Source organism: Scyliorhinus torazame, chromosome 9 (assembly GCF_047496885.1).
Source record: "Scyliorhinus torazame isolate Kashiwa2021f chromosome 9, sScyTor2.1, whole genome shotgun sequence".
NCBI lineage: Eukaryota > Metazoa > Chordata > Chondrichthyes > Carcharhiniformes > Scyliorhinidae > Scyliorhinus > Scyliorhinus torazame.
This window is the reverse complement of record NC_092715.1, coordinates 91,647,336-91,666,732: the sequence shown is the minus strand read 5'-3', so window position 1 is coordinate 91,666,732 and position 19,397 is coordinate 91,647,336. Positions and strand designations below refer to the sequence as shown.

Sequence of the window (19,397 nt, the reverse complement as noted above, 5' to 3'; positions counted from 1 at the left end):
GGTTGGGACGCAAATTCTTGGTCTGCTCCACAGTGATGGCAGGAATTTTCTAGAGAACCACGTTTCAAGGAGATTTAGACTTGAGGCAAGCTATATTGTCAGCCTAGAGTCCTGCTTTGGTGCTGACAGGCTGGATGTCAACATTAGGCTGCCCTGGGAGTCCAGGGAAACACTAAAACTTTACTAAGGACAGAGGAGCTTAGGTTATTTGGTGTTGCCCATTGATGAGTCAATTTCAGATTGACAATCAGTTTCTATGTCTCTGCTCAGGATTCATTGTTCACTTCAAGAGATAGGTGGTGGCTTTTAGCACTTCTGCAGTTATAGCACACTTCAATGGTTTTTTTTCTCTTTCTTATAAGTCCTTGTTGGGAAGATATTCTGTCTGCTGCTCCCTTGTTTTATTGATTGTAATGGATCCACATAATGATAGGTGTAAGATTTCACAAGGATGAGGGCTGAGCTTTGTCCTGTAATTCCGGTCGAAAATTTCCAGAACTGCAGACAATTTTTAAATACTGTGCAGCCATGTTTTGGTGCAAAGTTAATTTTTAAAGCAGAAAGTAAGGTTCGATTGAAATAGTTTATTATCTCTTTCATGTCTTATGGACATGACAGCACATGTGTTGACCAAATTTTGAATCCTGGCATCTCGTGAGCCAGTTAGGCTGTGTAACCTCAAGATTGCATCCATACAAGGTCTTCTGGCTCTTGCAAGGGAAACCACCACATACAACTTCCTTATCCAGCAGGAGGTAGCCAGTGGCACAGGGCAGAAAAGTACAGCTTTATAGGACTCCCATACCATTACAGGAGGAAAGTTCACACCCTTTATCTAGACGTCATCATCACCATTCTTGCTTTCTTATACCTAGAGTTGTATAGGATCAGTACTCGACTGAAGTCTCTAGTGTCTTCTAAGCTCTAACTATACCAGTTTACTTGGTGTCCCACTTCTTTATATCCACAGGACATTGATGATGCAGGTTTAGCTAATGGGAGACAATGAGTGCGATTTAATTGGAGGGGGGGGAAACTCACATTTTGAGCTTGTTTAACAGGACATTTCCCATTGATTGCAGCACTGAGAATAGCCCCGCTGTTAAACGGGACTCCCCTTTTTTTTGAGGCCTCAGTTAGGAGCACCCCGCCGATCCAGGCTTAGACTCAAGCTCAGCTCGCAGTGCAGGAAGAGATCTGGGCACCATTTTTAAATGGCACACTGATCTCTCGACCCCTCCCCAGTCGCCTCCTGACCCCCCCCCCCCCTCCAATGTTCCAACTTACCAATTAGGGGATCCTTAAGCCCCCTGAACCCCACCTCATAAGGCAATGCATCCCCAGGCTGGATCCCCACACAAGCAACCTGACACATGGGCACCTTGGCACTGTTGGCCTGGTACCCTGGCAGGACCCATGACTGCCTAGCAATGCCACCGGGAGACCCTGACAGTGTCAGTGTGGCATTGCCAGGGTGCCAGGCTAGCAGTGCCAAGAGCCGACTACTCCTGGTCCACGTTTGTGGAAACCAGTGCTAAACGACGCCACGGCAGTGTCTCCGAGGTGAGGTCGTTTGATCCTGCACCTTGGGTAACTCCAGCATAGACATGTTCAAGTGAGATTAACTACTGACTTGAATATGCAAGTGATTTAAATTGGCAAATTAAAGTGAAAATCTGATTGTGCAGGGCACTACCACAATTAAAAAGATAAATCAGGAAGTGGTGATTAAGTGACATTATTCTTCGACATCAAAAGCGCGCTGATTGTGGGTGGGAGGGCGAACTGAAGTGGGTTACGAGTTCCATAATGCTAGGATAATTTGGAATTGGGGGAAGTTGTGACAATTCTTGGGCCAAATTCTGAGGGCAGGATCCAGAACACAAAGCCTCGCAGGATCCCGTTAGGTCTCGAACGATGTAATGAGCGTCATCTCGCAAGATTTAATAGTCTCGGCGCATCACTGGGTCGGGCGCGAGTAGGACAGTGGATCATGGCCACTATAAAAATTCACAAATGATACAAAAATAAAGAACTTGGTTAAATGTAATGTGGACTGTAAACAACCGTGAGCAAATAGAACGTTAGTGGACTGAGCAGGCAGATACGAAAATAGCTCAGTGCACGTGAGGAAAAATCAAAAGAGGATATGGAGGTTTAGGAGATCTAATAGACGTGCTCAAAACTGTGCTTTTTTGGATAAAGGGCAAGGAGTTGGTAGTTAGAAGGCATAAATATAAAATGAAAATAAGAAAACATCGAGGAAGAAAAACATGTGACAGGATTTAAGGACCAAAAACAACAGTGGAAGCCGCATCTGTAATAGCTTTTAAAATGGATATAGCTAAATGTTTAAAAATTAAATTAAATAAAAGAGTATGTGCTAAAGGGCAAAAGGCTTCATGGTGTGCTTAAAATTAATTGGAAATGAATATCAGGTAAATCGTAAAGCAAGTGCCCTATCGCCAATGGTCAATTGTATCTCCTACAATTCAGAAATCAAGGATGGAATTCCCCAGCCCTGCCTGCCGGCGAGATCTTCTGGTTGCGCTGAAGCCCCCCCCCTCTGCAACTGCGCAGGTGAGGAATGTAAATCGCCATCGATTGCCTGGGACTGGAGAATCCCACCGGCAGCCAATGGCGAGCCACCTCCGCTACAGGAAAACCCGCCACGGGGGAGCTGGGAATTTGCCCCAAGAATTGTCACAACTTGCCAAAATTCCGAATTCTCCCAGCATTATGGAACTCGTTGCCCACTTCAGTTCGACCTCCAAGCCACAATCAGCGTGCTTTTGATGTCGAAGAATTATGTCACTTAATCACCACTTCCTGAGTTATGTTTTTAATTTTGGTAGTGCCCTGCACAATCAGCTTTTCACCTTAATTTTCCAATTTAAATCAATCCCAGGAATATATTAAACAATAAATTAACACACAAAACAAATTGACTTGACAAAGATACCTTCAACACTATGCGCAAACAGTGACATTTCTTGCTAAATTAACCATTGAACAGAAAAGATGAAGATACACAGATTCTGTTTCAACAATAAACTGTACATTAAGTACATCAGGATGGCGGTACGTTGGATTGTTGGCCACATTTAACCTCTCACTGAGCAGTATGATGTAACTCAGCAAGGTTGCTCAACCAACACTCAGGGCTTGTTCTAAAACAACATTGTCAAAGACCAGGAAAAAATCTTAGCATCCTAATTTGGCATTCAAGCAATGATATGAAGTATGGGAGGATTTATAAAATCAAAGGAGAGAAAATGTAAAATAAATTATAATAATTAAAATATAAAAGCCCAGAAATTCCACCATGTTATTATTCTGCAAATTCTTCCAGATAAAATATTATTAACTGTCAATGGTAATGTAATATTCCATACTTTGACTAATTCAGCAAGTTAAAGTTTTAACTATTAAATTAGAATTACATGTAACATTTTGGAGCAGTTTTTCTACTGGTCATTATAAAGCAGTTGCAATTCTACAACTCACTTAATCCAAATGCTGTTTGAGCCTGTGTCTCCCACTCCACAGTGACTCTATTCTCCAAACCATTACTTCGGGAAACCTTTAAATACAAAGTGCGATTGCCTTCCTCCACAATCACTGAGCGAGTCCTAAATAAAACAACAAAGATGTAAAACATTCTAACTCTCAAAAATGAAATAGTTGAAGTGCAAGCCAACATTGTAAATATTAAGGTTAACCCTGCAAAACGGTTAGACACAAAGCTGGTGCATTAGGGAACCCACTAACAATTGATACTAGAATCATAGAATTTACAATGCAGAAGGAGCTGGATTTTCCAATACTGATGGGGTTGGGGCTGGGTTTTCCAATACTGATGGAGTTGGATTGGTGGAAGGGGGTGGGAGTGAGGGAGAAAGCAAGGAAGGGGGGTCCAAGAAAATATTGGGGGACAGGGGTAAATAAGGCTGTTCTCCAACAAATTCCCGCCTCCTGGGGTCCTTCCCCAGGGCAGCTAGTAGGGAGAGTCAGCTGCCAAGTCCACAGTAGTGAGCAGCCAATTAAAACAAGTGAAGCCCCATTTTGAGGCCATTTTACACCAGCGCTGTTATATTCCCCCAATTGGAGCAGCCCTATGCCATGTGTAGGGGCAAGGGGAGGCATTGGAATGATGACCTGCTGTCCCAATGACAAGGCCACAGGGATGGAAGACCACAGCCCTGTCCTTCACTAGGCCTGCGAAGGGGTTTCCCCTTTCACCCTAACAGGCTATGGAACTCTTTATTTAATTATTTCTCCGCAGTGTCATGGGAGGCTATCTTTAAGAAATGGGTGTTCATCAAATAGCTGCAGTGATGTCATTGTGTGGGTGGAGCTGGAATGTGATTCTGTCTTTTACTTTTGTTTTGAGCTGGGAGCTGCAGTGTGTCTTAGTTTTGCTTTCAGTTGAAAGCTGTATTCAGACTACAGGATGTTGGAGTCTCTCTCTGTATGATTAAAAAGGTCTTCAGATCACTTGATAATTTAAAAGTGATACCTGCTATCTGTAGAGATTTCAAACATGTTGTCTTTGTTTAAAAGGGTCTTTTTGACTTATGGATGTTGTTAGGAAAGTTATTAAGGGTTACCTATAGAGTATTGTATCTGTGGGGATTATCAGTGTTGGTAGTTAATAAGCTGTTTACGATGTGTTTATAAAGTGTGAACTGAATTCATAGAATAAACATTGTTTTGTTTTAAAAAATACTTAGATCTCTGTTGCATCACATCTTTAAAGTGGGCCCTTGTGTTCCCCATAACCAAAATCTATTAAAGGTTGTGGGGTCAGGTGAACTCCATGATATACTTTGGTGTTCTCTAAACCCTGGCCCATAACAGCAGGCTTAGGTGCCTCCATACTGAGGTGCCTCCACACTCGCCTCCCTGCCTGCCTCAGCAGCATCCACCTGCCTTCCTTAATAAGATGGCCAGCTCAGAGGTGGCTGATTAGGAAGCTGTTTTCTAAAATATTGCATCAGAGGAGACGCTGATGACCTTGTGGAGCAGGACCTTCATACAGGATAAAAGTTGGTGACTCAAAACCTGCTTGAAACTCCAGCCCTTATAATCTAGGCTGGTGCATGAGGAACATTAAATTCGTTTTTAGAGCTAGACCTCGGAGTTTGGTTGAAAGTAATTTAACTGGTATGATATAATATTTTTTCAACTGAGAGGTTTGACCATGAAATTTGACAATCCTATTATCAACTTTATTTTGGTTACTTTTGGTTTTTAAATTAGATTTCATTAGAATAGATACAGTTCTATGGCCATTCACTGTTCTAGGTCCAGTTACCATACACTTTAATAATTTAATTAAAATAACCAGTAATTATTCAGATGGCCTATGCTGTACATTTCCGTGATTCCTACTAAGAGCCTGATGAAACCAAAATCTGTCTTGCCCTTATTAAATTTGCACCTAATTTTTTAAAATTAGAGTCTTTGTTATGGCTGGTATTTGTAAGAGCTGAAATGCTGGTATATTGTCTCATAGAAAACTAATGAGACTGAGGTAATGAATTCTACTCTGTGGAAATTAGGTTGTCCTAAGAGACTCACATCTTCATTCATCATTTTCTAATTATATAGGAAAAGTCAATTATGGTCCCCATGACTTAAAACATCCTTGTTCAGAACAGGCAGTCATGTTTGTCAGCCAAAAGGCAATAGACATTACCAAACCACATTTCAAAGTTGCCAGTTACTTAAGCACCACTGTCTTCTGCAGGAAGAAACAGCTGCGTTTTATCACTCATTACATTTCATTTTTACTTGGTGTTTCTGAAATTCAAATACTAAATATCGACGGTTGAATTACCATGTTTTCTTCAAGAAACAGAGGTTTTGCCACTTGTCATTGAAATGACAAGATTTTGCCACATAAATTAAACTTCCCTTTAAAATTGTATAATACATTATTATTAATATGTTGGTCAACTACCTCCTTGTTTTTTTATTGGTGCAGGACAATTGAACCACAAACAAGCATGATTAAATAAGAATACATGCTTTCTAAAAATCCATTATATTATGATGAGCGTAGTTAAAAGCAAGACAACCTGTGAGCATTCTGCTCTATGTTCACATTGCGAAACAGTGCAAATTATACAAATAAATGTTTTGTGAGGACCACGAAAAATCCAGCACAAGCTGAAGGATAGAAAGACATAACATTTATTTACAATAACATACATATACAACAACAGCAGCAACTCCTTGCTGCTCACTCCCCTCTAGCCGGTTCCAAACTGGCCAGCTTTATTTATGCAGGGAAGCTGCTTATGATTTCTCCGCCCCCTTCATTGGGGAAGCTCATACTCGCAAAGGATTGTTGGATTGCCATTAGTCCCCAGCCAGTGGTAAGCAGGCAGGTTATAACATCCCTCCCCCCCAAAGTCCAAGGAATCCACTGAAGACCTTGGCGAAGGAGGGCAGCGGAGTCATCCCGTGGGCCCGAGGATTCCCCCTCTGAGGCGCCCTGTGTCTCCATCTTGGAGTCGAAGTCTGCTGCCTCCGTCATCTCGGCGTCTCTATCTCCACGCGGTTCTGCAACGACTTGCGCAGACTTTGAGTGCGGCACCAGAGGAAGATTGTGAGGAATACTTTCCACTGTGTCTGGTATCTGTGGATGTAGAAATGAGCTCCGGGGGCAGGGAATCTTTGGAAGGGATGGTCTTCTGGACCGAACGTGGTCTACATGCTTGCGCTGGAGACGACCCTGGGCTTGCACCTGGTAAGAGATAGGGCCCGATGATTTGCGAAAGATTACGCCAGGGACCCACTGGGCACCACCAGCAATTCCGAACGAACACTGAGTCACCGGGCGCAAACTGCTGAATTGGCCGATGCCGAGAAAAACCATGTCCCTGCCATTCTTGTGTGCGGCGTACATTTGCGCCAATGTCTGGGAAAACCATGCTAAGGCGGGTACGAAGTCTCCGGCCCATTAGGAGTTCCGCGTGAGCTAACCAAATCACCGCATGTGGGGTGGCTCTATATGAAAACAAAAAGTGAGCCAGTCTCGTGTCCATCGACCCGGAAGACTGCTTCTTTAGGCCTCGTTTGAATGTCTGCACTGCACGCTCCGCCAACCCATTTGAAGCCGGGTGGTAAGGGGCGGTGCAGATATGGTGTATTCCGTTCATCTTCAGGAACCTCGCAAACTCCTCACTTGTGAACGGAGTGCCGTTGTCCGTGACCAGCACCTCGGGGAGGCCATGTTTACTGAAAGACAAACGCATCTTCTCGATTGTTGCGCAGGACGTTGTGCCTACCATCTTATGCACTTCTAACCATTTAGACTGGGCATTGATTAATGGAAGGAACATGGATCCTTGAAAAGGGCTGGGAAAATCCACATGCAAGCGCACCCAAGGCTGCCCTGGCCATTCCCAGTGATGCCGGTGGAAGCTTCTGATGCTCCTGGCAAATGGAGCAGTTTTGGGCCACCTTCTCAATGTTGGTGTCGAGGCCTGGCCACCAAACATAACTCCGGGCCAACATTTTCATTTTGGTCACACCCGGATGCCCATTGTGCAAGTCTCTTAGGATCAGCTCCTGTCCTTTTTCCGGGACAATCACACGCGTCCCCCACAAGAGGATACTGTCTTCCACGCTAAATTCTGACAGCTTGGAGGAAAATGCCCGCAACTCGCCTGGGAGCTGTCTATGCTGCCCACCATACAGGACTATGTGCCGAACCTTTGACAGGACTGGCTCTGTCTGGGTCCACTCATGGATCTGTGATGCCGTGACAGGCAAGGTGTCCATAAAATTTAGGGTTGCAACCACCTCACCGGTCGTGGGGGTCGACATGAGGCTGGTCGATAAAGGCAATCGGCTCAGTGCGTCGGCATTTGCTATCTGGGTTCTTGGTTTGTGCTCCAGAGAATACTCGTAGGCAGCGAGCAACAAAGCCCAGCGCTTGATCCGTGCGGAAGCAACTGGGCGGTATTGACTTATCCTCTCGGAAAAGTCCCAACAGAGGCTTATGATCAGTCACGATAGTGAAGTGGCGGCCATACATGTACTGGTGGAGGCGTTTCACCGCAAAGACCACCGCCAGGCCCTCCTTCTTAATCTGCGTGTATTTCTTTTCCGCTGCAGTCAATGTGCGGGAGGCGAAAGCTATCAGCCGCTCGGCCCCGTTCTCCATCTTGTGGGACAGGACGGCCCCAATACCATACGGGGATGCATCACATGTAATGAGCAAAGGCTTTCCAGGATCATAGTGGGTTAGTAACCCAGACGACGACAATTGTTGCTTTACCCGCCTGAATGCGGTTTTGTGCGGCTGACCCCAATCCCAGGTGTGATTCTTCTTTAGCAGAAGGTGCAACGGGGCCAGTGTAGTTGCCAGATTGGGGAGGAACTGCCCATAATAGTTTACGAGGCCGAGAAAAGAACGAAGATGCAAAGTGTCAGTCGGGGTGGGGCCTGTTGAATTGCACGCACCTTCTCTGCGACGGGGTGCAAACCTTCGTGGTCCACCCGATAACCCAGGTAGACTACTTCCTTCGCCTGAAAGACGCACTTTGTGCGACGTAAACGGACTCCAGCCTCTGAAAAGCGTCTAAGGACAGCCTCCAAATTTTCCAAATGTTCCTGCTCCGACGTCCCTGTAATCAAAACGTTGTCTAAGTAGACAGTGACACGCGGTAAACCTCTCAAAATGCCCTCCATGATGCGTTGAAAAATAGCGCAGGCAGAGGATAACCCAAACGGCAATTGTGTATATTCATACAGGCCCCTGTATGTATTAATCGTTACATATGGCCAGGAGGCAGGGTCCAGCTCCAACTATAGGTAGGCGTGACTCATATCTAATTTTGTGAACGAGAGTCCACCTGCAAGCTTCGCGTAAAGATCCTCTACGCAAAGCATTGGATATCGGTCGAGCCCGGAAGCCGTATTCACTGTAAGTTTATAGTCACCGCACAAGTGAACTGTGGCATCTGGCTTCATTACAGGTACAATTGGTGCTGCCCAGTCAGCGAAACGGACGGGCCTGATAATACCCAAAGTCTCCAAACGAGTGAGCTCCCCTTCTACCTTCTCGAGCAAGGCGCAAGCCACCGGGCGCGCCGGGAAATAGCGCAGCGCGGCTCCTGGTTCGATTTGGATACGGGCTACGGCCCATTTTATTTTCCCCAAACTGGGCTGGAATACATCTGGGTACCGTCATAGCACCTCAGTCAACCCTCCAGAAACTGTTTAGAGGATGTGCTGCCATTGCAGCCGCAAATGGCACAACAAGTCCCGACCCAATAGGCTGGGTCCGTGTCCGCGCACCACGATAACTGGAAAACGCCCCTCCTGGCGTCCATAAACAACAGGGGTCATCGTAGTTCCTGCAATGTCCAATGGTTCCCCCGTATAGGTGGCCAACCTGGCCTGTGTGTCAGTTATTGTAAGGGTCTGTATACCCTGCTTGATGCAGTCAAATGTCCTCTGGGCGATCACTGAGACCGCTGCGCCAGTGTCCAACTCTATCTCAAGCGGGTGACCATTGACCCATACCGTCACCTTAATGGGGGTCACACAGGGAGCTGCCACACAATGCAGCTGCAGGCAGTCGTCCTCCGTCTCCACGTCCTCGGGAGTAGTCGCCGCAGGTTCATCCAAATGGAAGGTACGGCCCCTGGGCTGGCCCCAGTTTCTGTCGGAACGACGGCGCCTCTGGCGCCCCCAGGACCAGCGTCCGCGACGGGGTCGGCGCCCACAAGTCTGACACGGACATGGCTCCTCATCCATTGGTTCTGGAAAAGGTCCGTTCAGGGAGGAACGTCCAACGGCCACTGCCGTCGATCCGGAAGTCACCTCGCCCAAGGTACCGCAGGGATGCGGGGGGACGCTTTCGGACGGAAGGGGTTGCACCCCAAGGCATGCACCTCCATTCCCTGTAGCTCCTGCACTCCCCGTTCTGTGCTCTCTCGGGACAATACTATTTGAATGGCCTGCTGAAAAGTCAATGTTGGTTCAGCTAACAACCTTCTCTGGGTGGCCGCATTGTTACTACCGCAAACCAAACGGTCGCGTGGCATTTCTCACAAGGTCTCACCATAGTCAGAGTACTCCGCAATCCTGCGTAGCCTGGATAGAAAATCGACAAGGGATTCTCCTGGGGTCCTCTCAGTGACATTAAACCAGTAACGCTGGACTATCGTGGACGGGGTTGGGTTAAAATGTTGCCTCACTAAGTTCACAAGTTCATCAAACGTTTTGGTGTCCGGCGCAGCTGGGTACATAAGGCTCCTAATCACCCCAAACGTATGTGGGCCGCAGGCGGTGAGCAATATGACCACCTGGCGCTCATTTTCAGTGATGTTGTTTGCCCGGAAATAGTAACGCATCCGTTGTCTCAGCTTTCCAGCGCAGCATCAAAAACATCCAAACGCCCATAGAGAGGCATGGTGTAATAGAAAACAACTTCCAACCTGTATCCAACAAAAATCCAGGGAGGTGCCTTCAGCAGTGTAGACAGCTATTCACTTTAACCCTCGTCGCCAGTTTTGTGAGGGGCACGAAGAATCCAGCACGAGTTGAAGGATAGAAAGAAATAACATTTATTTACAATAACATGTATATACAAGAGCAGCAGCAACTCCTTGCTGCTCACTCCCCTCTAGCCGGTTCCAAACTGGCCAGCTTTATTTATGCAGGGAATCTGCTAATGATTTCTCCGCCCCCCTCATTGGAGAAGCTCATACTCCCAAAGGATTGTGGGATTGCCATTAGTCAGCAGCCAGTGGTAAGCAGACAGGTTATAACAAAATGATTGTGGCAAGTAACCCAAATATTGAACAGGAAATTCACCAAATATTCGATTTTAGATTAAATGATAGAAGAGATCATACACTGCAGGGCTGCACCGTCAAAAATGCTTTATAGATTACTTCAAACTATACGATTAAAATCTGAAAGGTCTGAACCACCGTGCCCACCCACCACCTCCAAGATTTCAGTCTTCACACAGAGTGAGCACAGGGCACTCACACCAACATGCCCACGATAGTCAGTGGGAACTGAAGTTCTTTAGCTATTTTTATTAAAATCTAGATACACGTCTCAAGCAACCTGAAAGCAAAGGTGGTTGTTTGAAAATATATATGAAAATAATTTATTTCCTACAGTGTCTAAGAATTTTGGTCCGGAATAATTAGCCAAGCTTTGGCCTACTGAATACTTAGGGTAATAACCATTTCCACAAACTGTTAGCTGGCTAATTCTGGGGAGTGTTCATTAGTTGGAAAACAAATATACAGAATGCGAATTGAAGCTGATGTTTCAACGTTGGCTCGGAGTGTAGGCTTTTAATGTAGGCTCCCAAGATATTGACAATTTACATTGGTTATTAAATATATAGAGTATATTTTTCTGACCTGTTTTCTATTGGGAAGATGCTGAAAAGTCCTAATGGTGCCTGATTCTTAAGGACTGTTATCAGGGTCTGTACTTTCTCTCCCAGTCTAGCCCCTCCGGTAGGGTCAAACAAAGTAATCAAGAATTGTTCATCCATCTCCGCTTCTTCATCCAATATAGCAGAAATCTGCAGGATCTGGAGGGGGAGGGAGATCAAATTACATCTGAAGTATGTATTCAGGCAAACAATGCACCACCTTATAGTTGAGCATAGTACAGAAGAAGTTATTTACAAAGTAGCACAACTGTGTCCTACATGACATATACCAGTGTTCAAACAACCCACTAGATGGAGCACTGAACTGAGCTAAACCAAAATGAAACAAGTTAATAGTATGGGAGGAATTTTCAGTTTTTTTGACTGAGTAAACTCATGCAGGAAAAGTGATGGGCAGCCCACCGACTCCACTGCCTGCTTTTCCTGCCATATTATTTGACACTTAGTGACACAATGTTGCCTGCCATACCAGCAACATCAGCGTTATAGAAATTGGGATGCCATTTTTAAAGGCTGCTCCAATCTATACCCACAGGCACGGAACGTCGCCCCACCCACCACACACATAGCCCTGGCAGGGGTCAGTGTCATAGTACAGTGCCAGGCCTGAGCATGATCCTTTCGCCCCAGCTCCCCTTGGGGCTGAACGTACCTGTGCAACCCCAACGGTTCTCTTGGCCAGGTCCCCATTTGTCAAAAGATTGTAAAGCCTTCCAATGTGACATCATGGCGGCATGGAGAAAATCCCTCCATGGGTGATTATAGAGCGGGGAAGCCACTAATGAAATTGAAATGTATTGTAATCGGGTTCATGACCTTTCATTGTGGGGAATGCATTAAGTCATTGGTGAGGAGCGGGAACAAACAGAATGGGATATCCCGATTGGGTAAAGGTTGTTTGAGGTACAGTTGGATTCTTTGCCCCTGCCGCCATTCCTGCTTGCCAAAAAATGGGGGTGGAAAATGCCCCCCAATATTATCAGATGACTAACAATGCATTTTGATCCTTTTTGATTTTGCAAGTTTTTGAAGTCTGTAATTTGATAATGTAACCGACACAATTTATTTAATTATTTTCCTTATTCCCTGTTACTTTTAAGAATTGTTTAATATGTTATTTCATCCAACAAACACTTTTTAGCTTCTTCAACTGAGAAGCGCATCAGGAGTTTTCCTGAAGGTTTAGAGCTGATTTACAATGGTCTTCAAGACTGCCTTAGAGGTAGGAACTGCACTCCTGTTCCTCACAGCTCCACTTTCAACTAAGTATTGCTTACTTGCAAAAAACTTTAAAATCTAGCGCCACAGGATTTCAATCAATGAGGATTTACAGAAGGAGGGTTCAGGCCAGGAACACAGCTCGAGTCTGTTACAATAACTGGACAGCATCAGAAATCCAGCCATTGTGACAGGTCAAAGTGGAAACAGGTGTCACAGTGGCCACCTTGTAAATGGAAAGAGCTGACAAAAAAAAAGCAAATATTTGCAGACTTTTTTTTTTTAAAAAGCACTTAAAGTTCTTTTGGGAAATGGGAAGAGGGTCTGCTTCAGTAATTTTTATATAGAGGGGAATGTGAAGCTCCATTTACCTTGAAATGATGAATGGACACAAAGATAAACATTTAATCTGGGTAAGTTGTGGTTCCTGTCATGATAACGGGAAATTGTGATCACCAGCTAGCCAAAATTGTTCAAAGGAACATTTTAATTTAAGGACAAGTAAAGACACTGACTAAAAATGGCTACCACAAGTGGGCTGATGTCTGGAATTATCAGTCGACGTTTTTGGAATGTTATCACATGAATTGCATTGTTGACATGCTGTTCACGGAATTCTACACCTGGATGTGTCAAGGTCCACTTACAAAAGGATTATTGAAAGCAATGGACATGTCATTTGCATCTTTATGAGCTTATCCCTCCAGTGGAGACAGACAGTCCTTCAACGCAATGGGAAAGTGATAGCCAATCAGGTAATGCCTAGTGGGGTACCGCAGGGATCGGAGCTAGGACACCAGCGATTCACAATATACATTAATGATTTAGATGTGGCGATTAAATGTAATATTTCCATATTTGCAGATGACACAAAACTGGGTGGGAGGGTGAGCAGCGAGGTGGATGCAGAGATGCTTCAGTGTGATTTGGACAAGTTGAGTGGGTGGGCAAATGCATGCCAGGTGCAGTACTGTGTGGATAAATGTGAAGTTATCTACTTTGGTAGCAAAAACAGGAAGGCAGATTCTCATCTGAATGACTGTAGATTGAGAGAGGGGAATGTGCAATGAGGCCTGGGTGTCCTTGTACACCAGTCGCTGAAAGTAAGCATGCAGATGCAGTGAGCGGTCAAGCAGGCAAAAGGTATGTTGGCCTTCACAGAGACAGGATTAGAGTACAGGAGCAGATATGTCTTAATGCAATTATACAGAGACTATTCTTTATCTTCCAGGTAGAGGTCTCTGTATTGGAGGGCTTCCAAGCAGGGGTCTCTAATGGAGGTCTTCCAGACAGGGGTCTCTAAAGGAGGGCTTCCAGGCAAGGGTCTCTGTAATGGTAAGCATCCAGGTAGGGTTCACTGTAAAGGGGTGCATTCAAGATTAGGTCAGCGGGCCTTGAGGTGCAACCAAAACACAGAGCTTTATTCAGAAGATACAGGCCGCCATGTTAGACTGCCCATCTGCCGATGCAAACAGTTGCACGCAATTGATCTCAAAGTATCCCTGTTCAGCTGAAATGCTGCTTGTGAAGAAACACAATTAATACACAGCATTTCCTCCCCCTTTAAAACAAGGGCCCCTGACACACTAAAATGTGCAACATTAACAATCAATTAGCAACATGAACAATCAATCAATAACAACAGAAAGTAGCCATGATGTGGAGATGCCGGCGTTGGACTGGGGTGAGCACAGTAAGTAGTCTCACAACACCAGGTTAAAGTCCAACAGGTTTGTTTCGAATCACGAGCTTTCGGAGCACAGCTGAGGAAGGTTTAACTTCAGGTCACGATGCTCCGCCCCCTCCAAATCGGCATCATTGACGCGTAGTTGCAACCACGTTCGCATCTCATTATTGGGCCCACCCGCGATGTTCCACCTCCGATGGGCCGAGTTTCTGATGGCGCGGGCCACACGTGGTCTCAACAGTCGTGAGCCTGGTGTGGTGGCTGCAGGGAGAGAGGGAGGGTATATGGACAGTGTCCAGCACCGCCATATGTCGGCGACAGTCGTGTCACTGACCAAGCGGTTTCTGCCAGGGCTGAGGGGAGTCGTGGGGGGTGGGCTATGTGGTCGGGATGGACGGGTACGCAGTCCAGCACAACCGACGCCATCTTTTCAGGCATGATCGGTGCATGTGTGGGAGGTGTAAGTGTACGCGCGGCTGCAGCTCATCAGCCCTGTGCATGTCCAGCACGGATGACGATTCTCCCACCACTTTATTCGCGTTCCGCAGATGTTTCACATGGTGTCGGTGCTAGCCCCTCACCGGTAGCAGAATCGGTGTGGGTGTGGCGCGATTTTTCCATCGTGGAACTCCATGGATCCTCCGTTGGTGTCGGCACTTAGACGCAGGAATGGAGAATCCACCCACAATGTTTCACCTTTGTTATGGGCCAGTGTTTAGAGAACCCCAAAGTGTATCAGGGAGTTCACCTGACCCACAACTTTTAATAGGTTGTGGTATGTTTATTCTCTGAACTCAAGTTAACCTTTTTAAAACAAACAGTGAATATCTTAGCAATCATTAATTCAAAGATAACCCCCAAAGAATACAACACTAAGTAATCCTTTAAGCTGTCCTTTTAACATCCAAAAGATATACAACCTTCAAACAGATCAGGGTTTACATTCAATACTGAAAATATTTAAATTTCTGAATTCACCAAATGATCAAGAGATAGTCCTTCATGGCAGAGAAGTCAACAGTACAGCTGCTTTTTCTGACTTCAGTTGCAACACACTGAAAAACGAAACCAAAAAGACAGAGACACACCCAAGGTTTTCTGAAAGTGAAACTAAAAAGCAGAACCAGAGCTCAGCTCCATCCACACTCTGACATCACTGCAGTAACATGAGCAGCTAACCATTTCTTAAAGCGACATTCTCATGACACCTTATTCTCCCGCCATATGACCTGATCCTGCTGCTTTTTCTCGACAATTTATTTTACCTTGGCTGGATGTAGCAAACCGAATGTTGCGTGTGGTTGACATTTAACCATTCGCAACACTGGAGAAACTTGAGCTGTTGAGTGCATAATATTCCTACGAGCAGGAATTGACTCAAATGTTTAGACAATGGACCTTCTTCTCTGGTACCTTGAACAAATATTTTGTTAGAACATAAGAACTAGGAACAGGAGTAGGCCACCTGGCCCCTCAAGCCTGCTCCGTCATTTAATGAGATCATGGCTGATCTTTGTGGACTCAGCTCCACTCTCCGGCCCGTACACCATATCCCCGAATCCCTTTATTCTTTAGAAAGGTATCTGTCTTTTTCTTAAAAACGTTTAAGGAAGGAGCCTCAACTGCTTCACTGGGCAAGAAATTCCAGAAATTCACAACCCTTTGGGTGAAGAAGTTCCTCCTAAACTCGGTCTTAAATCTACTTCCCCTTATTTTGAGGCTATGCCCCCTAGTTCTGCTTTCCCCGACCAGTGGAAACAACCTGCCCGCATCTATCCTATCTATTCCCTTCATAATTTTATATGTTTCAATAAGATCCCCCTGCATCCTTCTAAACTCCAATGAGTACAGTCACAGTCTACTGAACCTCTCGTCATAATCTAATCCCCTCAACTCTGGGATGAACCTAGTGAATCTCCTCTGCACTCCCTCCAGTGCCAATATGTCCTTTCTCAGGTAAGGAGACCAAAACTGAACACAATACTCCAGATGTGGCCTCACCAGCACCCCATACAATTGCAGCATAACCTCCCTAGTCTTGACCTCCATCCCTCTAGCAATGAAAGACAAAACTCGATTAGCCTTCTTAATCACCTGTTGCACCTGCACACAAACTTTGTGACTCGTGCACCAGCACACCCAGGTCCCTCTGCACAGCAGCATGTTTTACCATCTTACCGTTTACATAATAATCCATTCTGCCATTATTCCTCCCAAAATGGATAGCCTCACACTTGGCAACATTGAATTCCATCTTCCAGACCCTAGCCCATTCACCTAACCTATCCAAATCCTTCTGCAGACTTCCGGTATCCTCTGCACTTTTTGCTTTACCACTCATCTTAGTGTCATCTGCAAACTTTGACACATTTCACTTGGTCCCCAACTCCAAATCATCTATGTAAATTGTGAACAACTGCGGGCCCAACACTGATCCTTGAGGGACCCCACTAGTTACAGGTTGCCAACCAGAGAAACACCCATATATCCCCAATCTCTGCTTTCTGTTAGTTAACCAATCCTCTACCCGTGCTACTGCTTTACCCTCAATGCTAGGCATCTTTAGTTTATGCAGCAACCTTTTGTGTGGCACCTTGTCAAAAGCTTTCTGGAAATCCAGATATACCACATCCATTGGCTCCCCGTTATCTACTGCACTGGTAACGTCCTCAAACAATTCTACCAAATTAGTCAGACACAACCTACCCTTTGTGAACCCATGTTGCGTCTGCCCAATGGGACAATTTCCCTCCAGGTGCCCCGCTATTTCCTCCTTAATGATAGATTCCAGCATTTTCCCTACAACCAAAGTTAAGCTTACCGGCCTATAATTACCCGCTTTCTGCCGACCTCTTTTTTTAAACAGTGGTGTCACGTTTGCTACTTTCCAATCCTCTGGGACCACCCCAGAGTCTAGTGAATTTTGATAAATTATCACTAATGCATTTACAATTTCCCTAGCCATCTCTTTTAACACTCTGGGATGCATCCCATCAGGGCCAGGAGACTTGTCTACCTTTAGCCCCATTAGCTTGCCCAATACTGCCTCCTTAGTGATTACAATCATCTCAATAGCCTCACCTATCATATCTTTATTTCCATCAGTCACTGGCATGTTATTTGTGTTTTCCACTGTGAAGACTGACCCAAAAAACCTGTTCAGCTCCTCAGCCATTTCCCCGTCTCCTATTATTAAATCTCCCTTCTCATCTTCCAAAGGACCAATATTTACCTTAGCCACTCTTTTTTGTCTTATATATTTGTAGAAGCTTTTACTATCTGCTTTTTTATGTTCTGAGCCAGTTTACTTTCATAGTCTACCTTACTCTTCTTTATAGCTTTTTTCGTAGCTTTCTGTTGTCCCCTAAAGACTTCCCAGTCCTTTAGTCTCCCACTAATTCTTGCCACTTTGTATGTTTTTTCCTTCAATTTGATACTCTCCCTCACCTCCTTAGATATCCACGGTCGATTTTTCCCCTTTCTACCGTCTTTCTTTTTTGTCGGTATGAACCTTTTCTGAACACTGTGAAAGATCGCTCGGAAGATTCTCCACTGTTCTTCAACTGCTTCACCATGAAGTCTTTGCTCCCAATCTACCTTAGCTAGTTCTTCTCTCATCCCATTGTAATCACCTTTGTTTAAGCACACAGCACTAGTGTTTGATTTTACCTTGTCATCCTCCAACTGTATTTTAAATTCCACCATATTGTGGTCGCTCCTTCCAAGAGGATCCCGAACTATGAGATCATTAATCAATCCTGCCTCATTACACAGGATCAGATCTAGGACCGCTTGTTCCCTTGTAGGTTCCATTACATACTGCTCCAGGAAATTATCCCGGACACATTCTATAAGCTCCTCCTCAAGGCTGCCTTTACCAACCTGGTTAAACCAATCGACATGTTGATTAAAATCCCCCATGATAACTGCTGTACCATTTCTACATGTTATTTCTTTGCTTATTGCCTGCCCTACCATCCTGTTACTATTTGGTGGCCTATAGACTACTCCTATCAGTGACCTTTTCGCCTTACTATTCCTGATTTCCACCCTAATTGATTCAACCTTGTCCTCCATAGCACCAATATCATCCCTTACTATTGCCCGGATGCCATCCTTAAACAACAAAGCTACACCACCGCCCTTACCGTCCATTCTATCCTTTCTTATAGTTTGATACCCTTGGATATTTAACTCCCAGTCGTGACCATCCTTTAACCATGTTTCAGTAATGGCCACTAAACCATAGTCATTCATGATGATTTGCGCCATCAACTCATTCACCTTATTCCGTATACTACGAGCATTCAGGTAAAGTACACTTATGCTGTTTTTTATGTCTTTGTTTTGAATCCGAACACTTTGATCAGTAACTTTCTGCAAATTATTTTTCCTCTTACCCTTTCTCCTAATTTTCCTTGTCTTTGAACCCATATCTCTACATAATAACCTATCACGTAACCTGCTGCCTTGCTCTCCATTAACCATTATACTGTCCATAGCTTTACCCTTCCCTTCCCCCCAACTTGCTAGTTTAAAGTCCTTGTGACCAATCTATTTAACCTATTCGCTAGAACACTGGTCCCAGAATGGTTCAGGTGAAGACCGTCCCAACGGTACAGGTCCCTCCTGCCCCAGTACTGATGCCAATGCCCCATGAAATGGAATCCCTCTTTCCCGCACCACTCCTTTAGCCACGTGTTAACTTCCCTAATTTTCATTAGTACAAAACACTCTGCCAGCCTAGTTGTGGCAGGATGATCACGAGGCCACTGGATGTGTTGGAATCTGTTCTCCTTTACTTATTTTATAAACTCTTGAGATATGAACCCTGGTTCAGTTATTCAGGGTAACCATTTCTGCTGAAGGTTTCACCCAATCTTCCAATTGTTTTCTCCAACGACATTGACTTTACGATGGCAACATCAAGACATTTCAAGTGAACATTCTCACTTCCTCCTCTATTTCGGCAACTAGCTTGGGCTATCTTCTTCAGCCTTACAATACCTTTGTGAAATTAGTTTAATACACATTTTCTTAATAAGGACA

General features: G+C 44.9%; 1 protein-coding gene across 1 annotated transcript in view; it reads right to left on the bottom strand.

Moving 5' to 3' along the window:
• Nucleotides 1–19,397, bottom strand: part of adgrv1 (adhesion G protein-coupled receptor V1) — a 981,490-nt gene that overhangs the window by 667,037 nt on the left and 295,056 nt on the right. Inside the window, exons 44-45 of the mRNA XM_072516264.1 lie at nt 11,406–11,581; nt 3,508–3,632 (exon numbers count right to left, since the gene is read on the bottom strand). Coding sequence (XP_072372365.1) covers nt 3,508–3,632; nt 11,406–11,581 — 301 coding nt within the window. The remainder of the gene's footprint in view (nt 1–3,507; nt 3,633–11,405; nt 11,582–19,397) is intronic.